This window comes from Somniosus microcephalus, chromosome 15 (assembly GCF_052327205.1).
Source record: "Somniosus microcephalus isolate GS21.2 chromosome 15, FLI_Smic_1.0, whole genome shotgun sequence".
NCBI lineage: Eukaryota > Metazoa > Chordata > Chondrichthyes > Squaliformes > Somniosidae > Somniosus > Somniosus microcephalus.
The window spans coordinates 53,837,971-53,860,182 of record NC_141001.1 but is presented as its reverse complement, the minus strand read 5'-3'; the positions used below and the strand labels follow the sequence as shown (position 1 = coordinate 53,860,182).

The window sequence follows — 22,212 nt, the reverse complement described above, 5'->3', positions numbered from 1 at the left end:
CTTGAAACTACAACCTTCTTACTCAAGTGTTGACAGTATTACCACTGAGCTAAATTGCCATTTAGATTAAATTTGTCTGCATATTTAGTTGAGCCCAGCAGCTGGTTTCTAAAATTTGAGATAAAGAGTTGAGGCTACTACATTTAAATTCTTTTTAGGATGAAACAACCCTTGTCAGTAGCCTACAACTCATGGACATTGAAACAGATGAATTGACTTAGTTGTCATGCATTCTCCAGATGGCTCCTGGGCTGGCAGCTCCCTAAGGAGCTCCTTTGCCATCCTTGACCATCCGTTGCCATCCTTTGCTCTCTTTCCCCCCAGTCTCCTCTCTTCTGCTGTTTAAGTTCCCCTGGCTCTAACAGTGGGTGCATTTTATCCCTAACTGCAAGTTCAAGCTGCGAGGTTAAAGTTACCTGAGCCCACTGCCCATCCCCCGACCATGCCTGTTCTTTGTTCTCAGTGAGCACTGGCTCTTCACTTAAACTTAGCTCCCAAATTCCCAGACACCTCTCCCGTCAAGGCTACGCTTCTCCACTAGACTAGTGATCTAGTGGATCGCGAGTGGAGCTCGGGACCAGGGATTGCGAGAATATCAGTGCTAATTTGATCCTGTGAGAGACAACATCATTCATGCCCGAGGCCAGGACACAGGAACGAGGACGAGCCCAGCAGCAAGGTCAAGGCCCAGGAGTGGCGCAGCGTGGACCAGTAGCAGGGTCGGGGCCCAGGGAAGGTGTGGCACGGGCCAACAGCGAGGTCGGGAGGACCACAATGCATCCTACGAAACCCCAGCAGAGAGGACCTGCGGGAAGGAGGGAGGAAACATAGAAGATAGGAGCAGGAGTAGGCCATTCGGCCAGTAGCAGTATGTTTGTGTGTGTGTGCTAGGCCGTTGTAGCAGAGCTGGTCTCCAATCGTCCTGGATCCCCTTGTCATTGGACCAAGACCTTGCTCTGTCAAGCCCGTGTGGTAGCTGGCGTGCAACGGCCACTCCACATTAAAAGAATTCACACACAGGCATCTTCCACCCTTTAAAATGAATTTCGGGACCTGGAATGTCAGGACCCACATGGATTCCAGCACGGCAAGAGAGCCCCAGGTGGGCAGAGGAAACGCTTCAAGGAAACCCTCAAAGCCTCCTTGAAAAAATGTAACATCCCCACCGACACCTGGGAATCCCTGGCCCAAGACCACACAAAGTGGAGGAGAAGCATCCGGGAAGGCGCCGAACACCTCGCGTCTCTTCGCCGGGAGCAAGCGAAAGCCAAGCGCAGGCAGCGCAAGGAGTGCATGTCAACCCAAGCACCCCACCCACCCGCCCCTTCAACCACCGTCTGCCCCACCTGTGACAGAGACTGTAGGTCCCGCATTGGACTCATCAGCCACCTGCGAACTCATTTTTAATGTGGAAGCAAGTTATCCTCGGTTCCAAGGGACTGCCTAAGAAGAAGAAGATTCTCCAGTTTATTATTTCCACACATTTCTTGTGGTCGTGAGTGTTCAGAGGTGAAACTTAAATTGATATTTTTCAAACATAAATTTTGGGGGAAAATCCTGAAGAAACAAGGGCCCAGAACTTGGTGTCGGGGGCTTGCCGCGCGTGCAAGCCCCCGATGTGCGCTCACCCTGCGCGCCGACATCTGAAACCTGGCCCGCAGTGGATTTCCTTTCAGTGGCCCGGTTCAGATGTCGGCGCGCTGTGCTAACCTGACCCAGCAGCGTAGTTAGTGCGATGTGCCGGCTGGGATCAGGTGAGCACTGTTCAGCCAATCGGGGGAGGGGAAACTTCATTCATAAGTTTGAGAGTAAGAACTGTCAAACTCATGAGAAGTACTGCACCCCAAAACACTACTTAAACTTTAAATAAAATTTTAAAAAACATCCCAATCATTAAATTAAGTATAAATAAGTTTTAAAAAATAATTTAAACAATAATTTTTTTTTTTGGAAAAAATTAAATTTTTTATAAAAAGGGTCTAAAACTAAACTTACCTTATTGTAGATTCTTTAAAATAATAAACCTGTGGAAATTTTTTTTTCTAAATTGCACTAAAACACCACTTACCTGTAAAAATAAATACTTACGTGTGCTTTTTACAAGCGTAAAGACCGGAGGCCTTTACACATGCGCAAATCCCCCAAAACAGAGGAAATCCAAGACGCACGCGCTGCCCCCTACAGCGCACGCGCTAGTCTCTTCAACTCTTGGGTGAGAGGAGAGGAAATGCCGGTTTTCAGCGCATGCTGAAAACCGGCATTTCCTCCGGCCAGACGCGTGAGTACCCCTTCCGTACTCACGCGTTTGGGGAGGAATTTCTGCCCAAAGAAAAATATGGAAAACAAAAGCTACATTTTTAACTTCTTCTGATACTAAAATTAAAATTTGGAAATGAAAGACTAGATTAAAACTTAGATTGAATTCCTTATAAGGATATATTTTTAAAACAAGACCAAAACACAAGACCCAGAGACAAGGCTACAGCTAACAATAAAATGAATTCTATGACTAAAACAACACTTGCTGCATTAGCACTGTGAAGTAAATGCAGTGTAATTGGAGTCAAACTGCTACGAACAGGCCCCTTGAGAATGGGGTGGGGGATGGGAGCCTTGATGAGAAAACTTGGACAACAATTGAAATCAAAGCATACAACGAAATGGGCTTATTCTCTGTCCATGATAACATTTTACGAGCCACATCCGACAATTTGACAAGGGTCATTTATTTCAGCTGAGACAAATAATTGCTACCCAGGGTGCAATGGAAATAAAGGCTCACGAGTACACAAACAGCAGCAGCCATGGCACTCCCTCCTGGCAATGAAGGCACATGCTGGTCAGTTATAAATGAAAGATGGTAGCGATTATTGGAATAAATTGTATAGTATATTTTAAACATTTGCTTCAATTAATCATAAACCAGTCCTGTATTCTATTACCAGAAGATTACGGTTGGTCCAGGGTTGAAGCAGTTCATTCTATTTTGACATAGGCTACACACAATTCAAGCAACCTGTCAACTCACAGCTTGCCATCTTCAAGGGAATGACCTGCACAGGCCACAGGTCATCAAGAATCCACATTGCCTTCTAAAAAGTGGTAAAAATTTGCAGAGGAAACAATTCCTCTAGTCACGAGCAGCAACATCATAAATGGTGTTGTGAATATTTCTTCTGTTTGGCATCCCTCATGAAATCCTGAATCTGTTCATTTGGAATGTATGATTTCACTAGAAATACTAAATGAATAAAATATTATCATTTAAGGCATTGCTGCACATCATAACCTGAGGAATTCCTATCACATATTTACTTCAAACAATTTGTATTTTTTCAAACTAAGGTATAGGCTGAAATCTAACTGAAGGGCTCAGGTAGTTTATAGTATTGGCAGAGCTCCTGTGGCAATGTTCATGGTTAGTTAATGTTTATGCTGTTGCAAGGGGAGGGTGCTGGGGTGTCGAAGTGAGAGAAAGGCACATGTGCCACTGAAAGGATTTGGTTTAAAAAAAAGTTTGAGCTATATGCTTAGTTACAAAGAAGTAAATGTTTTTTGATTGGTTTCTGGGAAATTTGAGCCAATTTGGATTTTGTGCATGACAAACATATGCTAGACGCTTGTGGACTGAAATTCCTTGAGTACGATCCCAGCGATTATGCTGGGATCACAGCTACCAGTGCACTCCAGCACTGACCCTGCCGCAGTTTGTAGGGTCAGTAGAAGGACACCTCATTAGCATGAGGCAAGCAAGCACAATTGCCACCACGGGCCCATTTCTGCTGCTCACCTGCGCCATACACGAAGAAACTTTGGCCTCATTTGCTTGTCATTGGGGAGAAGGGATTGCCCAGGTTCCCTCCCTGAACCCTGGCTATATTCTCCTTGCTCTCTTGGTAAAAGGGTTGATTGTTCCACAAACATTTAGTATTGAAATTTGCTCCCTTCAGGTGTCCAGGCCACTTATGCCACATCCACCCTTGTGGAGGCTGGTATGTCTCAACACTCTTGATGCACTAGAGTCCAGTTCAGCCTATGGAATGGGAACTCTAGGCATAAGGAGTCCCCACTCCTGGCTCTGCCCCCTTGCCACCATTTTCCTTATAGGAGACACAGAGGCTTTGCCCCCCCACCCCCAATAAGGCAAGCAGGAAACTCCCAGTGCAACCAGGTCTCTGCTAGTTTCCTGGAGGTTCCACTGGAGAGACAACGGTAAACCAACAGAACACCCACCCCCCCACCCCCCAATGGAATTTTGGGGCCATTCTATCTGTGAGTGTGTATAGAGAGAGATACCTGAAAGTGAGCTACAACCTGGAATCTAATCCAACACTTTACATGGTTTATATGTAGAATAATAAAAACCTACTAGGAGTGACTTACAGGCTGAATCTAAACAAATGGTTCTAATGCATAATATATAGAATCATGGATACATGGGAGTTAGTTTCAACCTGGAATCTACACCAGGGGTTCAGGTGGTTTATATATAGAATAATAGCTATCCAAACAGTGACTTATAGGATGGAATCTAATCAAGGGGTTCAGATGATGTCATATTGGAAGAGCAAAGCTCAAGTGAACTTAGTTTCCTACATTACAACAGTGACGATATTTTAAAAGTACTTCATTGGCTGTAAAGTGCTTTGGGACGTCCTTTCTGAGGTCACGAAAGGCGCCATATAAATGCAAGTCTTTCTTTCTTTTTAGTTGTCACCTTACCCTGAGCCTACTTTACAATCTCATTTTCTCAGCTTATTTGAGTCTACCCAGGCCACATGCTTAAGGTAGCGTGTGAGCGAAGCAAATGTTGACACGTCCTCTAATGTTTTCCTTCCTTTGGGAGTGGGGTGAGGGAGTTGCTGTAATGTGGGCATGTATTGAACAATAACTTGTATTTGATGATTAGGGAACTCTGTGGATAGTGTATATTAGAGAGATTATATGTTCTTACTCTGAAAGGGGCTTGCGATCCTAAATTGTTCTTCTAACCAGGTAAATGAACAAAGAAGTAAATGGGGGGAAACGAGGCTTTTGAACAAATGCACTTTTAAGAAATCTTCTTATAAATAGGCTTCATTGTATTCCTGTGTCTTACTTTGGCTAAAAGCCAGGAGTGATTTTGTACTGTATCAAACTTAAAATTCCAAGCATTCTTTTTCTCTGTTAAAGGGACACTCTCAGTTTATTTGGAGAGTTTTCAGGTAGATTCATTTCCAATTAAAGGCACGAGCTCAAGTCACTCAGGAGTTTTCAGGTCGGCTGAGTGCCTATTAAAGAAGCATTCCCATCTCATTAGAAGGTTTTTGGGCTGGCTCATTTCCAGTGAAAGGGACAGTCTCACCCTACAGTGGAGGTTTTGGGTGGGCTGTTCTAGTTAAAGATGCAGTCTCCTTTTATCGGGGAGTTTTCGGGTCAGTTCAGTTCCTGTTAAGGGGGTGGTCTCAGGTGATTAGGAAATTTTTAGCTTTACTCAAGTACCTATAAAAAGAGCAAGATCACCTCATGGGGATATTCTGGAATTGTTCAGCTCCAATTAAAAATACCTAATTAGGGAGCTTTTAGATGAGCTAAGTTCCTGGAAGAGCCAGAGGCACTAATCCCTGAAAAAATCTCTTCAGTGTCTGCTTTGTCGACCCCAGAAACCTACGTCACCCATTCCAGTGCAAAGTTTCTACTGCAGTTTTTGTATTTTTTCTTTAATTCTAGCTGAAAAAGACAGTTTTTCAGTGGGTGGATTTACCCAAATTATGCAGGAACATCACGGTCACAAATTCTCTCTAGTGTGAAGAAAGAAAGATTGCACCTCATCAACTATTTCAGAAATATTTCAGAAATATCCCAAAGTGCTTCGCAGGAAATGAAATATTTTGGAGTGCAGTGACTCTTGACATGTAGACAGACATGGAAGCCATTTTGCACAAAACAAAATCCTACATACAGCAATGAGATGACTGACTAGTTAATCTCTCTTGGCAGGTATTGATAACAAAGGAATGCTGGGCAGGACACCAGGAGAACTCCTTGCTCTTCTTTAAATAGTGCCATAGGATTATTAATGTCTAATTGAATCACTGGAAACCGTCAAACAAGGCCTTGCATTAACATCTTAGTCTGAAGAACAGAATGCCTGACAATGCAGCACCTTCAGTACAACATTGGTGCGTTGGCTGAAATGATCTGCTCAAGTCCTGGTGTGAGGTTTGAATACAAAACATCCTGACTCTGATGTTTCAGTAGGGAGGGTTTTATTTTGAATTAAGAGCCAAGCCATCAATTCAGATAATGCTTTATTTTAAGACATCAAATTTGCAGAAATAAAAATAAATAAATAAATTACAGCTACGTATATAGCACCATTCACAAGCTCAGGGTGTCCCAAAGCACTTTACAGCCAATGAAATACTTTTAAAGCGTAGTCATTGTTGTAATGTAGGGAAATGCAGCGGCCAATTTGTGCACAGCAAGGACCCACAAACAGCAATGAGATAAGATAAAAGACCAGCTAATCTGTTTTAGTGATGTTAATTTAGGGATAAATTTTGGCTAGGACACTGGAAAAACTCCCCTGCCCATCCAAAATATGTCAACTCCAACAGTGCTGCACTTCCTCAGTACTGCACTAAAATGGACAGAAAATAATGAAATACCTCTTCTTCTTAGGCAGTCCCTCGGAACCGAGGATGACTTGCTTCCACATTAAAAATGAGTTCGCAGGTGACTGATTAGTCCAATGCGGGACCTACAGTCTCTGTCACAGGTCGGGCAGATGGTGGTTGAAGGGGCGGGTGGGTGGGGTGCTTGGGTTGACGTGTGCTCCTTGCTCTGCCTGCGCTTGGCTTCCGCTTACTCCCGGCGAAGAGACTCGAGGTGTTCGGCGCCTTCCCAGATGCTTCTCCTCCACTTTGTGCGGTCTTGGGCCAGGGATTCCCAGGTGTCGGTGGGGATGTTCCTCTTTTTCAAGGAGGCTTTGAGGGTTTCCTTGAAGCGTTTCCTCTGCCCACCTGGGGCTCTCTTGCTGTGCCAGAACTCTGAGTAGAGCGCTTGTTTTGGGAGTCTCGTATCGGGCATGCGGACAATGTGACCCGTCCATCGGAGCTGATTGAGCGTGGTCAAAGCTTCGATGCTGGGGATGTTGGCCTGAGCAACAACACTGATGTTGGTGCGCCTAACCTGCCAATGGATTTGCAGGATCTTGCGGAGGCAGCGTTGGTGGTACCTCTCCAGTGCTTTGAGGTGCCTGTTGTACATGGTCCATGTCTCTGAGGCATACAGCAAGGCGGGTATTGTTAAATCCTGGTCTCTTAATGTAGTGTGTCCTTCAATCAATAGACAGAGACTGCAGAGGAACAATCAACAGGTGTTTACTGGATGAGGGTTGCTCTAAAACTAACAGTACAGATCCCTACTCAGGGTTATATACAGGTGTGGTCACTGCCGGCACGACAGTATACAGGAGCTGTAAAAAGTAGTTCTCCCCTTAAAGGTACATACACTACAATTCCTCCCCTTTTAGATTAACAGTACCATAACATTCATTTAACAATTAACACTTTTAACATGCAACATTAACTGAAAATAGTCCATTTATAAATTCAGTCTGTGGGGCGGCTTCCTGATCCTTTCTGGATAGCGCCTTTCCTGAGTGTCTTGCTCTTGGTGCGGATGCGATTCTGGCCCCCTGTCGTCGGTTGGTTCATCAGCTTCCGATGCTACTGTTTCTGGGGTAGATGCTACCTGTATGTCGGGTTCATTACCAGGTACGCGAGACATGGGGTTGACTCGTTCCTGTGACTCTAGGATCTGGTCGACATGGTGTCTCACAATGTTCTCCCCAACATCCACTGTGTACATTAGTGGCCCCTGCCGTGAGCATATCGTTCCTGGTTGCCATTTCTCTGTTCGGTAGTCGCGGGCCAAGACTGGTTGCCCTACATTGAAGCTCCTTGTCGGCTTCTCATTGATGTGCTGGAATTGCTTATTCTCAACATCTCTTCGTACATTTGGTCTGAGCAAATCCAGACGAGATCTCAACCTTCAGTTAAAGAACATCATGGCCGGGGTCTGGTTGGTGACTGCATGTGTCGCATTTTTGTAGGCTAACAGGAAATTGTCCACCTTATGCTGCAGTGGAATGTCGTCATCGCACATGGCCCTTACTGCCTTTTTAAAGGTTTGTACGAACTGCTCAGCCAATCCATTTGTGGCTGGATAATACGGGGCGGATGTGTAATGCCTTACCCCATTCCCTTTTCATAAATTTCCGAAACTCTTCGGACACAAACTGTGGTCCGTTATCAGAGCAAATCTGCTCTGGCAAGCTGTTCTTGGCAAATATGGTCCGTAGGACTGCAATCGTTTTCTCCGTGGTGGTGGAGGACATTTTGATCACCTCAGGCCATTTCGAGTGCGCATCCACGGCTATTAAAAACATTGAGTCCATGAATGGACCAGCAAAATCAATATGCACCCGTTGCCATGGAGAGGAGGGCCACTCCCATGGGTGTAGAGGGGCATGTGGTGGTGCATTTTGGACCTTCTGGCATCCTGAGCAGCTCTTAGTCAGGTCCTCGATTTGCTGATCGATCCCCAGCCACCACACATAAGCCCTAGCAAGGCTTTTCATTTTCACCGCTCCCAGATGGCCTTCGTGAAGCTCATTGAGCACTCTCTCCCTTAACTTGGGTGGAATTACCACTCAGGACCCACACATCAAGGTCCCCTGGCATACTGACAGCTGTTCTCTTCTGGATGAGAATGCTGGCAACAGTGAGTCGCCATGTGTTGGCCATCCCTTCACCGTCAAGTCATATACCCGAGACAGTGTTGGGTCATTTCGGGTCTCCTTCTCTATATCCGCGTTAGTTACTGGCAAGCGTTCAATTATAGTCGAATAAAATATTTCGACAGGGTCCACTGCTGGTGCTTCCTCCGCAGTAGGCAGTGGCAGGCGTGATAGCCCATCAGCGTTTCCATGCTGTTTCGTGCCCTTATACTCTATTTCATATTGGTTCACCCCTAGAAAAAAGGACCATCTTTGTAGCCGTTGCACAGTCATCACCGGAGCGCCCTTCTTTGGATTAAAGATGGAGACAAGTGGTTGGTGGTCGGTCAGCAAGGTGAACTTCTGCCCGTGTAGATAGTGGTTGAACTTTTTCACTCCCCACACTAGGCTGAGGGCCTCCCTGTCAATCTGGGCGTAGTTACGCTCGGCTGAGGTTAGTGACCGAGACGCAAAGGCTACTGGCCTCTCCGAGCCGTCCGGGAATTTGTGCGACAGCACCGCTCCAATACCATAGGGTGATGCATCACACGCCAACCGAATTGGTAGTGCTGGGTTGAAATGAGCCAACACCTCTTTTGATGTGATCAATTCTTTGCACTTCTGGAAAGCTCGTTTACATTCGTCATTCCACTTCCATGGTACCCCCGTTTGCAGTAGGGTGTTCAGTGGGTGTAGTACTGTAGACAAATTCAGCAAGAACTTATGGTAGTAGTTCACCAGCCCGAGGAACGACCTCAGTTGTGACACATTTTCCGGTGCTGGAGCCTTGACTACTGCCTCAATCTTTTCAGGGGACTTATGTAACCCCTCTTCATCAATAACGTGGCCACAATACGAGATCTGCTTCTGGAAAAACTCGCATTTGTGGCGATTAACTCGGAGCCCATATTCCTTCAATCTAGTGAGCACCTGCTCCAGGTTGGCGAGGTGATCACTGTCATTTTCGCCCGTGACCAGGATGTCGTCCAAATAACACTGGGTCCCTGGAATTCCTTGCAGGGCTTGATCCATTGCCCTTTGCCAAATAGCCGGAGCTGATGCTACCCCGAACACCAGCCGGTTGTATTGGTAGAGGCCTTTATGAGTGTTGATCGTGAGGTACTGTTTCGAGGCTTCTTCTACCTCCATTTGCAGGTACGCCTGGGCCAGATCAATCTTAGTGAAGCGTTTTCCTCCAGATAGTGAGGCGAAAATATCTTCAATCCGCGGAAGCGGATATTGTACCGTGTGAAGGACTGGGTTCACTGTCACCATAATGTCCCCACAGATGCGAACCTTCTTTGGTTCCCCAGGCGTATTACTCAATGACCTCTTCATTACAGGAATGATGGGTGTAGCCCACTCGCTCCAGTCCACTTTGGACAGTACTCCAGAACGTTCCAAACCTTCCAGCTCTGCTTCGACAGCTGGGCGGATCGCATAAGGCACCGGTCTGGCCTTAAAAAACTTAGGGCTTGCATTTTCCTCTATTTTGATTGTCGCTGTTATGCCTTTTAGTGTTCCGAGTCCCTCCTGGAACACTTCTTGTGCGTCAGTTAGCATTTTTGACAGTCGGCCGGGTGTGACGTCGTCATCCTTTTTGGCATCTACAGTCAGTGCTTTTATGGAATGCCAATCTAGCTGTATCTTCCGGATCCATTCACGTCCTAGTAGTGGTGGTCCTCCATCTGGCAATACATATAGGTCCATTTTTGGTGTTTCCTTGCCGTTATATATAACGTTCACCCTTATTTTTCCTTTGGGGTAGACTTTTTGCCCCATGTACGTCTTCAAGACAATCTCTGTATCTCTCAAGGGTATATGTGAGAATAGTCGCTTGTAGTCCCTTCGGTTTATGACTGTTAGGGATGATCCTGTGTCCAATTCCATTTTCACTTGGACTCCGTCTATCTTGAGCGTGACCCAGATAGTTTGATGATCCTCCATTTTGATTACATTATGTAGTTTCAGAGAACCTAGCTCCTTGCTTCCGGAGTCTGTGTCACTTTTCTGTTCATCTGAACTACTCTCTGTCACCTTATGTACCTTTTTGTACTTCTCCTGAGTAGATTTCTTGCTGCTGGTTTTCTTTCCCGACCTGCAGACTCTTGCTATGTGTCCTACTTTTCCACACTGTCTGCACACTTGGTCCTTGAACCAACAATCCTTATGGTCGTGTGTTGTTCTGCCGCAGCGATAACACTTCACTGCTCCATATGACATTTCATTTGTGCCATATTCTTGCGGTCTCCATTGTATCTCTGCAGCGCCCCGTGCGGCTGCTTCATGTGATACTGCCATGCTGAAAGCCTTGTCCAGAGTAAGATCCTTTTCTGATAGAAGCCGTTTCTGGGTTCCTTCACTTTGAAGCCCACACACAAACTTGTCCCTTAAAGTATCTGCTAGTCCCGTTCCAAACTGGCAGTGTTTCGATAGCTTGCGCAGTTCCGTTAAATACTCAGCATTACTTTCGTCTTTATGCTGGTTCCTTTTGTGAAACTTAAATCTTTCTGCTATCAGCAGCGGTGTGGGGTTTAAGTGGTCCTGTAGGATTGCCACTATGCTTTCAAAATCCTTTTCCACTGGCTTCTCTGGGGTTACTAGGTTTCACAGTAAGCCATACGTTTTTGCACCCATGGAATTCAACAATACCATGCTTTCCTGGCATCTGGCACTTCATTCGCCTTGCAGTACACTTCTATATGTTCTACATATGTCGCCCAATCTTCGACTTCATTGTCGAACGCTGTGACACTGCCACTCTTCGGCATCCCTGGATGTGGTTAGACTAGCTAAAAATGGCGTCTCCCGCGCTCTCCCTTCTTCTCCGCTGGCTCAAAAATGGCGTCTCCCGCGCTATCCCTTCTTCTCCGCTGCGGCTCAAAAATGGCGTCTCCCGCGCTCTCCCTTCTTCTCCGCTGCGGCTCAAATGGCGTCTCCCGCGCTTTCCTTTCTTCCCCCGTGGACGCTGCTCAGCCCTTGAACACTGGCCACGCTCTGTGCGTTTTCCTGCGCGCCTCTCTCATTGACGCCGCTCGGTCCTGAACCCCGGCTGCGTACCGTGCGCTCTACCCTCGCTCTCTTTTTTTTTTGTCCATCGACGCCGCTCAGTCTTCAACCCCGGCTGCGCCCTGTGCGCTTTACCCTCTCTCTTACCCCGTCGACGCTGCTTGGCCTTCCCCTATGCCGTCGGTCGGCTCCAGCCGCCGCCGTCCAGGAAGGGTCTGCGCCGTACCTGCTGCCAGCCCATCTCGCTGGAGTCTCCGCTGGATGGTCGACGCCCGTGCTGGTGGAATCGGCCTTCTTCTGCAGAGTTGCAGGTAGGTTCAAATCGACTCGTCGCCAATGTTAAATACGGGTCTCTTAATGTAGTGTGTCCTTCAATCAATAGACAGAGACTGCAGAGGAACAATCAACAGGTGTTTACTGGATGAGGGTTACTCTAAAACTAACAGTACAGATCCCTACTCAGGGTTATATACAGGCGTGGTCACTGCCGGTACTACAGTATACAGGAGCTGTAAAAAGTAGTTCTCCCCTTAAAGGTACATACACTACAGGTATCACTGCTGCTCTGTAGACCATGAGCTTAGTGCCGGGTTTGAGGTCCTGATCTTCAAACACTCTCTTCCTCAGGCGACCGAAAGCTGTACTGGCACACTGAAGGCAGTGTTAGACTTCATCGTCGATGTCTGCCCTTGTTGACAGTAGGCTCCCGAAAATAATGAAATAGCTGGTCAACTTAATCTATATTTTGTGTAGCGGTCTGATGGGGTCCTAATGGTGAGACTCTCTTTGAAAGGGATCCTAATGGTGACATTTGCTAGTTTCCCTAAATCAACCAACATTCCTTCTGTAACAAGTACACCAAAAACAGATTACTTGGTCATTTATATCATTTGTTGTTTGCAAGACATTGCTGTGTGCAAAATGGCTGTTGTCTTTGCCTATATGATGACAGTGACTTCAAGAGTAATTCATTGGAAGTGAAGCACTTTGAGATGTCCGGGGAGATGTAATAATGTGTTATATAAAAGTTCTTTCTTTACAATTGGCCTCAGTACTCCCCGATCAATGGAGGAGAAAATCATCCAGCATTTCGTGTACGACTGTGCTGCCCCTTCTATCTACTGACAACCACTGTCTCGGTTCACCCCTAAAAAATGGTTAATGAGGCAAAGTACCAAAGGGCTTCTGAAACTATTGGAGTGATCCACCAGCAAGTGGCTTCGGAAAAGAGAAAAAGCTGGTGAAAAAAGTGGATCTGTATGGTGAGACTATTTCTTTAAAATTCGTCCTGATGGTAAGACCCTCTCTTTAATGAAGAACCGATTTCTGCTCAGCTCAGTATTCCATACAAAGTGCCTCCATTATCTGCAGGTGCCCCTAAAGAAAGAAAGACTTGTATTTATATTGCACTTTATCAAGTCTCTCGAAGGACTTTGCAAGCAATGAATTACTTTGAAGTGGCTTGTTAAAGTAGGCAAATATGATTCTATAAACAGCAATGAGGTGAATAACCAGTTAATCTATTTTTGGTTGAGTGATGAATGTTGATTGATTGAGTAAGCAAATTGCTGATTAGTTACTTTTAATGGATAGGCCTTAAGAATTTTACCCCCTATTTAAGTTCCTGAGCATAAATGTGCCGCAGCATAATTACAAAATTTAGATGGTCATTGAATCATTAATAAACCTTTGTGCTCTTTTGCAAGCTATGAACTATTTTCAAACTATGGAAAATATATTGTTATCCTTTACAAAGGAAACTTGGGATATCCTGGGATATGTATGTGGTTGATGGTATATTCAAATTGTTCAAATTACCAAAGCAATGGAAGAAAGGACTTGCATTTATGTAGCGCCTTTCACGACATCAAACCCTCCCAAAACATTTTACAGCCAATTAAATATTTTTGAATTGTAGTTATTATTACTAATGCGGCAGCCAATTTACGCACAGCAAGATCCCACAAATAGCAATGAGGCAAATGGCAAGATAATCTGTTTTAATGATGTTGGATTGAGGAATAAGTATTGGCCGGGGCACTGGGAGAACGCCCCTGCTCCTCTTCAAATAGTGCCATGGGATCGTTTACATCCACCCGAGAGGGCAAACGTGGCCTTAGTTTAATGTCTCATCTGAAAGATGGCACCTCTAACAGTGCAATACTCCCTCCCAATGACCCTATAACAGGCTCCCCTGACAGCTATCTCAATACATGCATTGGGCACTGTGGTACTGAACCATGTAGACCAGGAAGGTCGCAGGTTTGATTCTAGGTCTGTGCTCTCAGTTGAGCTGGCAACTAGTGTGCTAAATTGATCTCAAAAGCCCTTGTAATAGGAAAGGGAAAAATAAGTTCTGGTCCTTCATCCCTATCCTTACCCAGTGACCCCTACTGGAAAGTAGCATATTGGACTTCTGATGAAGACAGGATCAGGCTCAGCTGTGATGCCCTCCACGATAAAACAAGCTGCTGGCACTCACTGTCTGGGCTCACATAATAAAAATGGTGACTTGAGCAAGGTATCAAAGGACTACCAGTGGAGCAGACTCCAGCAAGAGCCAACACCTTCAGCTGAGGAGAAAAAGAAGAGAAAATAAAATCCATTAGCCCTGTGAAGGGTGCTCTTCCTCAATACCCCGTACAGACTCTGACTGATGGCATGGGTGCAGCAAAATTGAGTTTCTTCCCACAATTCCCTGCAGTGCAAACCTCTGACCTTGGCATTCCAAAAGCATGGAAGGGTCAGCTCTTTCCTCAGATTCAACCCAGAAAGAATTATAGAGAATTGGAAGGTGAGTCACACCTTCTTACTCTCATGCATTTCTTAGCAATGGCTCAGAAACTGTGCTGGTTATCTACCCTCTCTGTCTGTTGCGATCCATGATACAAAAACACACTAAAAGTAGATATAAAATGGAACACAAAAAAGTAAAACTAAACTCTTAATGTGAACGTTGCTTGGGTAGTTTCCCAAACTTAGATCCTACATTGCTACCCTCCATCACTGGGTTTGGAGAGTCTAGGTCACAGGCTGTTTTACTGCGGCCAACTGTGATCTGCTGACCAGACACGTGGTTCTGTGGTGGCATTGTTCCCATAGGACTCATCACATTATCTCCTACTCTAACATTCGTTTCCAGAATCTCAAGGCTGCAGAGTTTCTTACTGCTATCGGTTTTCCTCCCTCCTACAATCTACCGGCTTTTAAAAACCCAAGTTTAACATAATCTAATTTTACCTCATCTTCTCTCCTACTCTTTTCAATCTTGGTGGTGTCCTGTGCTGTGGGCCTTGGCCCTACCATTAGGTTCCTTAATTTAAAAAAAAGTAGCATATCAGCACCAAGGTAGTATCTAAGGACATCACACTCAGTTAGAACTTTAATCCAAGCATCCAATGACCATCCCTGGGATTAGATGTCATATTTTACTCTCTCATCTGGATCAAGGAACAACCAGTGTCACCTGAATGTTCCCCCAAACCCTTCCTTTAAACTGTAATGCCCTCATAATCTAATCTGTAATATTTTAATCCTATCCTCTCCTTTCCCCAGCCCCCATGAATCTGCTTTTACGCTCATGCCCCCATTGTGTTCTCCAGCTGCATGGCCATCAGTTTCAGTTGCCTGTGCCAAGATTCAATGCTTTCACCTTGTAACTGAAGTGGAGAGGGAAGCAACTTCCAGGGGTCCCTGAAATGACATCTGCTGGGAAGTAAATGAAAGAATGGGTTTGACAACATAGGCTGAGTCAGCACAGATGATGCAGCTCACTCGGAGCTTCCAGTGAATAGCTGAATACATATTGGCGGTCCCTTACCTTGAAGGAGTACAACAAGGCAGCATCTGCCCCACCTCTGATTTTTTTATTGTCCTTGCTGGACACTGTGTGGAAGTCCCTTGTTCAATATGAATTTTGTAAGAGCAAAATCCTGGAGCTTTGAAGCAAAATTATGTTGCTCACTCAAAATGCCTGGCTTTGACAATAAATATGACTGCAAAAACAGTTACCCTCCCCCCATCTAGCTAGGTTACAGATTTAATTTTTAAAAATTATACAATAAAAAGCACCAACACTGGAGTCCCTATTGGAAAGATGGCATCTATACGTCACTGCTTTGCTTTGGCAGCTTTTCTAATCTTTAACCAAATTGCATAGCTTATTACTTCAACCGTAGTCACTAAAACCCTCTACTGAGAAGATAACAACAACATCAATTTGCATTTATATATAACTTTTAGCATAGAAAACGCCTCCCAAGGCACTTCACGGAGGTGTAAGGAAAACATAGACACCAAGCCAAAGGGAAGATATTAGAAGTTGTGAAAGAGAGGTGGAGGGTCTGAGTGGTTTAGGAAGGGAATTCCAGAGCTCAGGGCCTAGATGGCTGAAGGTACAGCCACCAATAGTGGAGCGAAACGAGTGGGGGATGCACAAGAGGCCAAAGTTGGAGAAACAGCATTCTCAGAGAGTTGTAGGGCTGGAGAAGGGTCGAGAAATCAGGAGGGGTGAGGCCATGGAGGGATTTGAACATGAGGAAACTAATTTTAAATTTGGGGCACTGGGAGACCATGAGCCAATGTAGGAAAGCAAGCAGAGGTGTGTGGGATAGAATATGGGCAGCAAAGTTTTAGATGGGCTGAAGTTTACAGAGTCTGGAGAGTAGGAGGTTGGCTTGGAGAGCATTGGTATAGTCAAGTCTGGAGGTGATAAAGTCATGGATGAGAGTTTCAAAAGCAGATGGACAGAGGCAGGGGATATTACAGAGGTTGACGTAGGCAGTCTTTGTGATGGAGAGGATATGGGGCTGGAAACTACGTTCAGGAGCCTGAGACGGTGACTGAGAGAGGAGCTGGAATCAGTGGCAAGTGTATGAAGTTTGTGGTGAGGACTAAAGACGATGGCTTTGGTCTTACCAGTGTTAACTAGAAAAAATTGCGGTTCACCCAAGATTAGGTGTCAGACACACAGAGGCAATGGATGGCTCAAGAGAGGTGGTGGAAAGGTAGAGCTGGGTATGGTTAGCATACATGTGGAAGCTGACCCCATGTCTGTGGATGATGTTACCAAGTAGCAGCATGTAGATGAGGAAGAGGACTCTGGAGGCAATGATGCAGGGCTGGAAAGAGAAGCCGTTGCTGGAGATGCTCTAGCTATGATTGGATAGGTAAGAGTTGAACCATCTGTGACTTTGATTAGTGCCGTTTCAGTGCTGTGGCGGGGCAGAAACCTGATTGGAGGGATTCAAACAGGGAGTTGCAGGAAACATGGGCATGAATGTGTGAGGCGACAATATATTCAAGGACTTTGGAGAGGAAAGGGAGGTGAGGAAAGGGAGGTTAGAGAAGGGGTGGCAATTTGCAAGGACAGAGGGGTAAAGGTTGATTTTTCTGAAGAGGGAATGATGACAGTGGTATTGAACGGTAGCGGGACAATACCTGAGGAGAGGGAACCATTTACAATGTCGACTAGCTTGGGGTCCAGAAAGGGAACTTGGGTGGTCAGCAGTTTACTGGGAATAGGGTGAAAGGAAACAGGGGGTGGGCTTCATAGATGAGATGTGCTCATACAGGAGGAGATGGGAGAGCAACTAGAGAAAGACGTGGATTCAACGCTAGGGTAAGGGAAGAGCCTGGGGGCAGCTCTGGTTGGTGCAAGAGAGGAAGCAGTTGAGGCAGCTGAATGGATTGTCACAATCTTAGCAACAAAGAAAATGCTGTAAATTGTGGTTTTAGTTAAATCCAAGAAGGAAAGTGCAGAAGCAAGTAGTTTATTTAGACTGGGGAAGAGATGTAAAGAGACCATCATCCCTGAGGTGTTCTGGATAATGGTCTAATAGGACCACCAGCTCTCCGCTGCCAAAATCCCCAACAGTGCTCCAATCTACTGCCGAGGCCACAAAGAATTTATCATTTCATGGTAAAGCTACGAGGTGAATTTTGTCCAGTAAAATTTCACCCACCATGGGCCAGTCTTGCCTGCCTGCCAGTGTGCCTTCTGACAATGGATTACGGTGTGGCATTGACTGTAATCATGTATTACGAATCCCCCAAAAAGTTGAAAACCTGACCGGCATTAATCAACTGGGTAAAAGAAAGTATGTGAATATGGCTTCCTAGGGTACGTTTTCCAAATAGGTCTCTGCTCAGATGCTAATCGGGCAATGTGTTATGAGCATTCGGCCGACTATTGGTCTGTTGAGCTGCCTGATTTTGTGGTGTCAGCTTCATTTATATTGCATGGGTGAGCTTATAGCTCCTAATGAACTTGGCTATGGGTGCTCACCAGAGAGGGCAGGAAGTTATGTATAAGCAACCCTTATGGGGCAATTGTAGCACATAATCTGAACTGCTGTGATATTTTACTGTGTGTTACAGAGCAGTAGTGTAGCTTGCTTTAATTATTACATAGTAATAGAGAGCTCAAGGGATGGTGAGTAAATTGGAAGAGATGTGGCCATTTCAAGATAAGTGGCGATTTTGGGGATAACAGTGTTGTTAGCCTTTACAAAGGCAGTTAATATTTTAAAAGTATATTTTCAGCCTGTTTAGGAAACAAAAGTAGCTGGCAAAACCAAATGTCTGGCCCAGCATGTGTCATGGCACGCAATGGAGCCTGTGGTCAAGAGATGGAGTGACATAACACTTCAACCTCTTGTTTGATACCAGGGAAAGTGGAGGTGCTGCAGAATGAGGTGATAGTGAGGAGGGTGCTCCTACCTACCAGTCCAGGGCAGAATAACATCAATCCATGAAAAAGGCAGAGGAAGAGGACTTGAGGGTACAGCTGCCCCAGACAGGCACCGGCTAGGCCTGTGTATTTTAGTTGCAGGCGACCATGCAGGAGATGCCTTGGCCCTACATCTGGCTGTCTGCTGAACGAAGTCTTTGTAGACGCACACCCGCCTTGCAATGAGCATGCAGGCCTGGCTGTACACTCCAGGCCTCTTCCTCTGCTTCTTTCATTGCATTCTGTAATTCTGCCCAAGTGAGTCGGGGTGTCCTGCCATTCCACCACTTGGCCACGGCCTCTGTTTCCTATCATGACATTTATTGTGTCAGCTGTTGGGTTTTGTCCGTCATTTTTGTTGCCTAAAACAACCTTTGCATCGGCTGAAATGCACATTAAATGTGGGTGGCAGGGTTCCAGCAGTGGGCACAGTCTCCCTTTGGTGCAGTCTGATCTGCTTGGCATCCCCACCATCCTTTAAAAACATAAATATTTCCACTGGGAAACCCATTGTCCCAACATCTTGGATGTAACAAAAAAAATCATCAGTGCCAGAACACTTGACACAAAGCTTTCTGACAAACTAGGTTGAACCAGGAAGCCAGGAGCTAAATAAATAAAAGTTAAATAGTAAAGATCTTTAGGGGGGAAAAATCCATTTTGTGTTGATTCTGCATATTTACTTAATGGAACAGTGATCAATATTATGATTTTCAAAGGAATTTAAAGATTTCCCTGCTCTGTCTCACTTGTCCTAATGGCACAATTTAAAAATAATAAATACTCTTTTTAAAAAAAAAAATCCTACAAAAACAGGGTAAGCCTGCAAGGCATGCAGAAAAGGAGAGAAATATGACTCCAGATTATGCCATGTCTGACCCAGCGATTCTGCAGGCTGATAAGCCTAACGTTCTTACTAAGCGGAGAGACAGGCACCCGTCTGGTTGATTGGTGTCCCCGCAGTGTAATCTTTGCCTGACTTACAAACACACCTCCCCCACCCAGAGAAGCCTATCCAATGAACTCTCTCTACCCACCGCCTCTACTGCAGAAGTCGAACCAGATAATTAAAATAGCCGGCAGGGGGAGGCACCATCAGTTGTACGACATACGACATCAGGTTCGAAGGGTGTCATTGATCTGGAAAACCTCATTATAAGTTGTAAATCAGCTCCCCTCCCCCCCCCACCCCCAGCCCCACAACCCCTGCTTGTTTGCCCAGGAGTAATCCAACATGTCACCAAAAAAGCATTACCTTTATCTCTTGGCTCAAATAGCTGTCAGCTTGCCGTGGAAACCATATTATCCAGTGCTGTTGGACTACTGGGAAAGGTTATGGCATATCGGCACGTTGGCAATTTTCACTTTGCGTGTTATTTTCCAACGAAAGAAAAGCTGGAAGTAGTTTTTCTGGCAGAGCTGAGGAGTCGCAAGAGTCTCTCCTCATAACTTAGAGGAGGGCAGAGCTGCCAAAATCATAGGACTGCTAGAAGTCAAATTTATTTTTAAAAAGAGCAACAAAAAAAAATCACAGACCAATTTAAATACTTAAATCTCTGCAGGACATTTTACATCAAGTGCTTCTGTAGTTCGGAACGTGTGTGATTTATGTCAATCCTCCAGCTCCCCATGTTTTTATTGGCAAAAGCTGTGCCCTTATTCCGACAGCAGAATGTGGGTCAACGTTTCTGCCATCAGGATAAGGGAACCAGAGTTGGCTGTGTAAATGCTGGGAGCTGGTCCGGGGATGTCACTCTTCCCCAAGCCAAACTACGCAAGCGCTAAATGGAAACGTACCTGGTTTCTTTATAGGAGTGAAATAGCACAAAATAAATTACATTTAAAACCAAAATGAGTGAGCCTTACTCCAAACCATAGAATAATACAGCACAGAAGGAGGCCATTCGGCCCATCATGCCCGTGCCGGCTTTTTGAAAGTGCTATCCAATTAGTCCTACTCCCCTGGTCTTTTACCATAGCCCTGCAAATTTCTCTTTTACGAGTATTTATCCAATTCCCTTTTGAAAGTTACTATTGAATCTGCTTCCACCTCCTTTTCAGGTAGTGCATTCCTGATCATCACAATTCACCGCGTAAAAAAGATTTTTATTACAGTATCTCCCCCTGGATTTGATTGAGAGCTGATCGATTTAAAAGCGAGCAATCACTAGTCAGTGTCTGAAGGTTCATTTTGAGGGAGTGCAATTAGAGCTGGTTTTCTTTGTCTCCAATATTAGGTGGAATGTGGTATCGCCTGGGATTTTTTTTCTCTCCCTTTCCTTCAGGAAGGTCACATGGCCTCTGGAGTGTGTGGATTTGGGTGAAGGGAGGGAAACGATGCAATCTGTGTTAGCAGTGCTGAATGAGAAACACATGCAGCATGAGGGAGTGTGGAGTTACTGAGCCTGTCTGACTGTGGGGTTGTACAGAGAGAGCCGGAGGAATTAACACTGCAGTTCGCACGAGAAACCCAACAGGAAAACTTCACCCAACAAGAGGAGCCCTGTATTTTTTTTTAAATAAGCTTTCATTTAAAGTCACAGAGCGTTGATACTAGAGGAGACACATCCAGTCCTGAACCAAGAAATAGGGAGAAGCTTTTTCCTTTGTATTGTGTTTGTATGATTTATACTGAAGGACATGACCAGTGCAGTCTTTAGGAGAGGATCCAGCAAAGAGGGTTTGAAAAATCTCTTGCGGTAAGTGAAAAATATGCCTGGGGGAACCATTGCTTTCTGCCGTTGTTAGAACTGTGAATGGAGCTTTTTAAGGTATATGTTAAATATATTTTTAATATATTATAAATTGTAAATTAGTGCTCCCTTATCCAGGAGTTATCCAATTCTGTGCACCATGATTAATTTACTTCTCTGAGCCTGGAAGTATAATTTTTCTATGTACATATGATTGTATTATATTGCAGTGATCCATAAAGCATTGCTTTAGAAACAATGAGCTGCCAATATTGCAGAATCCTACACAATCAGTGTGGGGTTTGCTTTGCTTTTATGTTTTTACATGGAAATAAAAGCTGCTTGAATTGATTTTTTTAAAAGGGGGTTGTTTCAGACTTCCAGGGGTTTTGATTTTTCCTGTTGCTTAGCAGCTGAACAGTACAGTGAGTCAAAGGTTTCTTCTTAAGCAGTGAAGCTCTGTGTGGAGCCCATGGTTGCTTTAATTTTGCTTTTAAACTGCGGGACATTTACTGGGATTAATGGATCTCCATCACTTCTGCTTTAGACAGCTTTCAAAACATTCAGTCTTAAAGAGCCACCGTCTTCATGAACAAGTGGTTGGGGAAACCTTATCCCATCCGTTTACAAATGCATGATGTAAATTATGTTAAAATGCATCATGATATCACGTGGAATTATCATAACAAAAATGACAACTCTCCACAAAAGAAAGTTTGAAAACATATTTTCCCAAGACACTGCCCCTTTAATAGAAAATCAGTGATCTTGTTGGCTACAATCCTGTCTTGTTTTTATTAAAAGCACAAAGTATAGCCATTGAGGATGCTGAATATTGCATAAACACATAATTTAGCTTTTAACTCTCTCACCTATTTGCCTCACAATCCTCTAAGGACTCTGGTAGATATATATTTTTGAAAACTGGATTTGTTATATGTACTGAATACCTGGGAGTGAGTTCCAGATTGGAATCTAATTAATGGGGTTCAGATTGCAATGTGTAGGTAAGTGAT

The 22,212-nt window shown here is 44.8% G+C and overlaps 1 protein-coding gene across 5 annotated transcripts in view; it reads left to right on the top strand.

Annotated features, from left to right (window-relative positions):
• The window catches only part of lsp1a (lymphocyte specific protein 1 a), a 408,262-nt gene that overhangs the window by 195,960 nt on the left and 190,090 nt on the right, over positions 1-22,212 (top strand). The window contains exon 1 of one of the 5 annotated variants that reach the window (XM_086007803.1): positions 20,804-21,202. The exons of the other annotated variants lie outside the window; for them this stretch is intronic. Within the exon in view, the coding sequence (XP_085863929.1) occupies positions 21,144-21,202 (59 nt within the window). The 5' untranslated portion in view covers positions 20,804-21,143. Of the gene's footprint in view, positions 1-20,803; positions 21,203-22,212 lie in introns of those variants that run through there. 5 annotated transcript variants of the gene reach the window in all.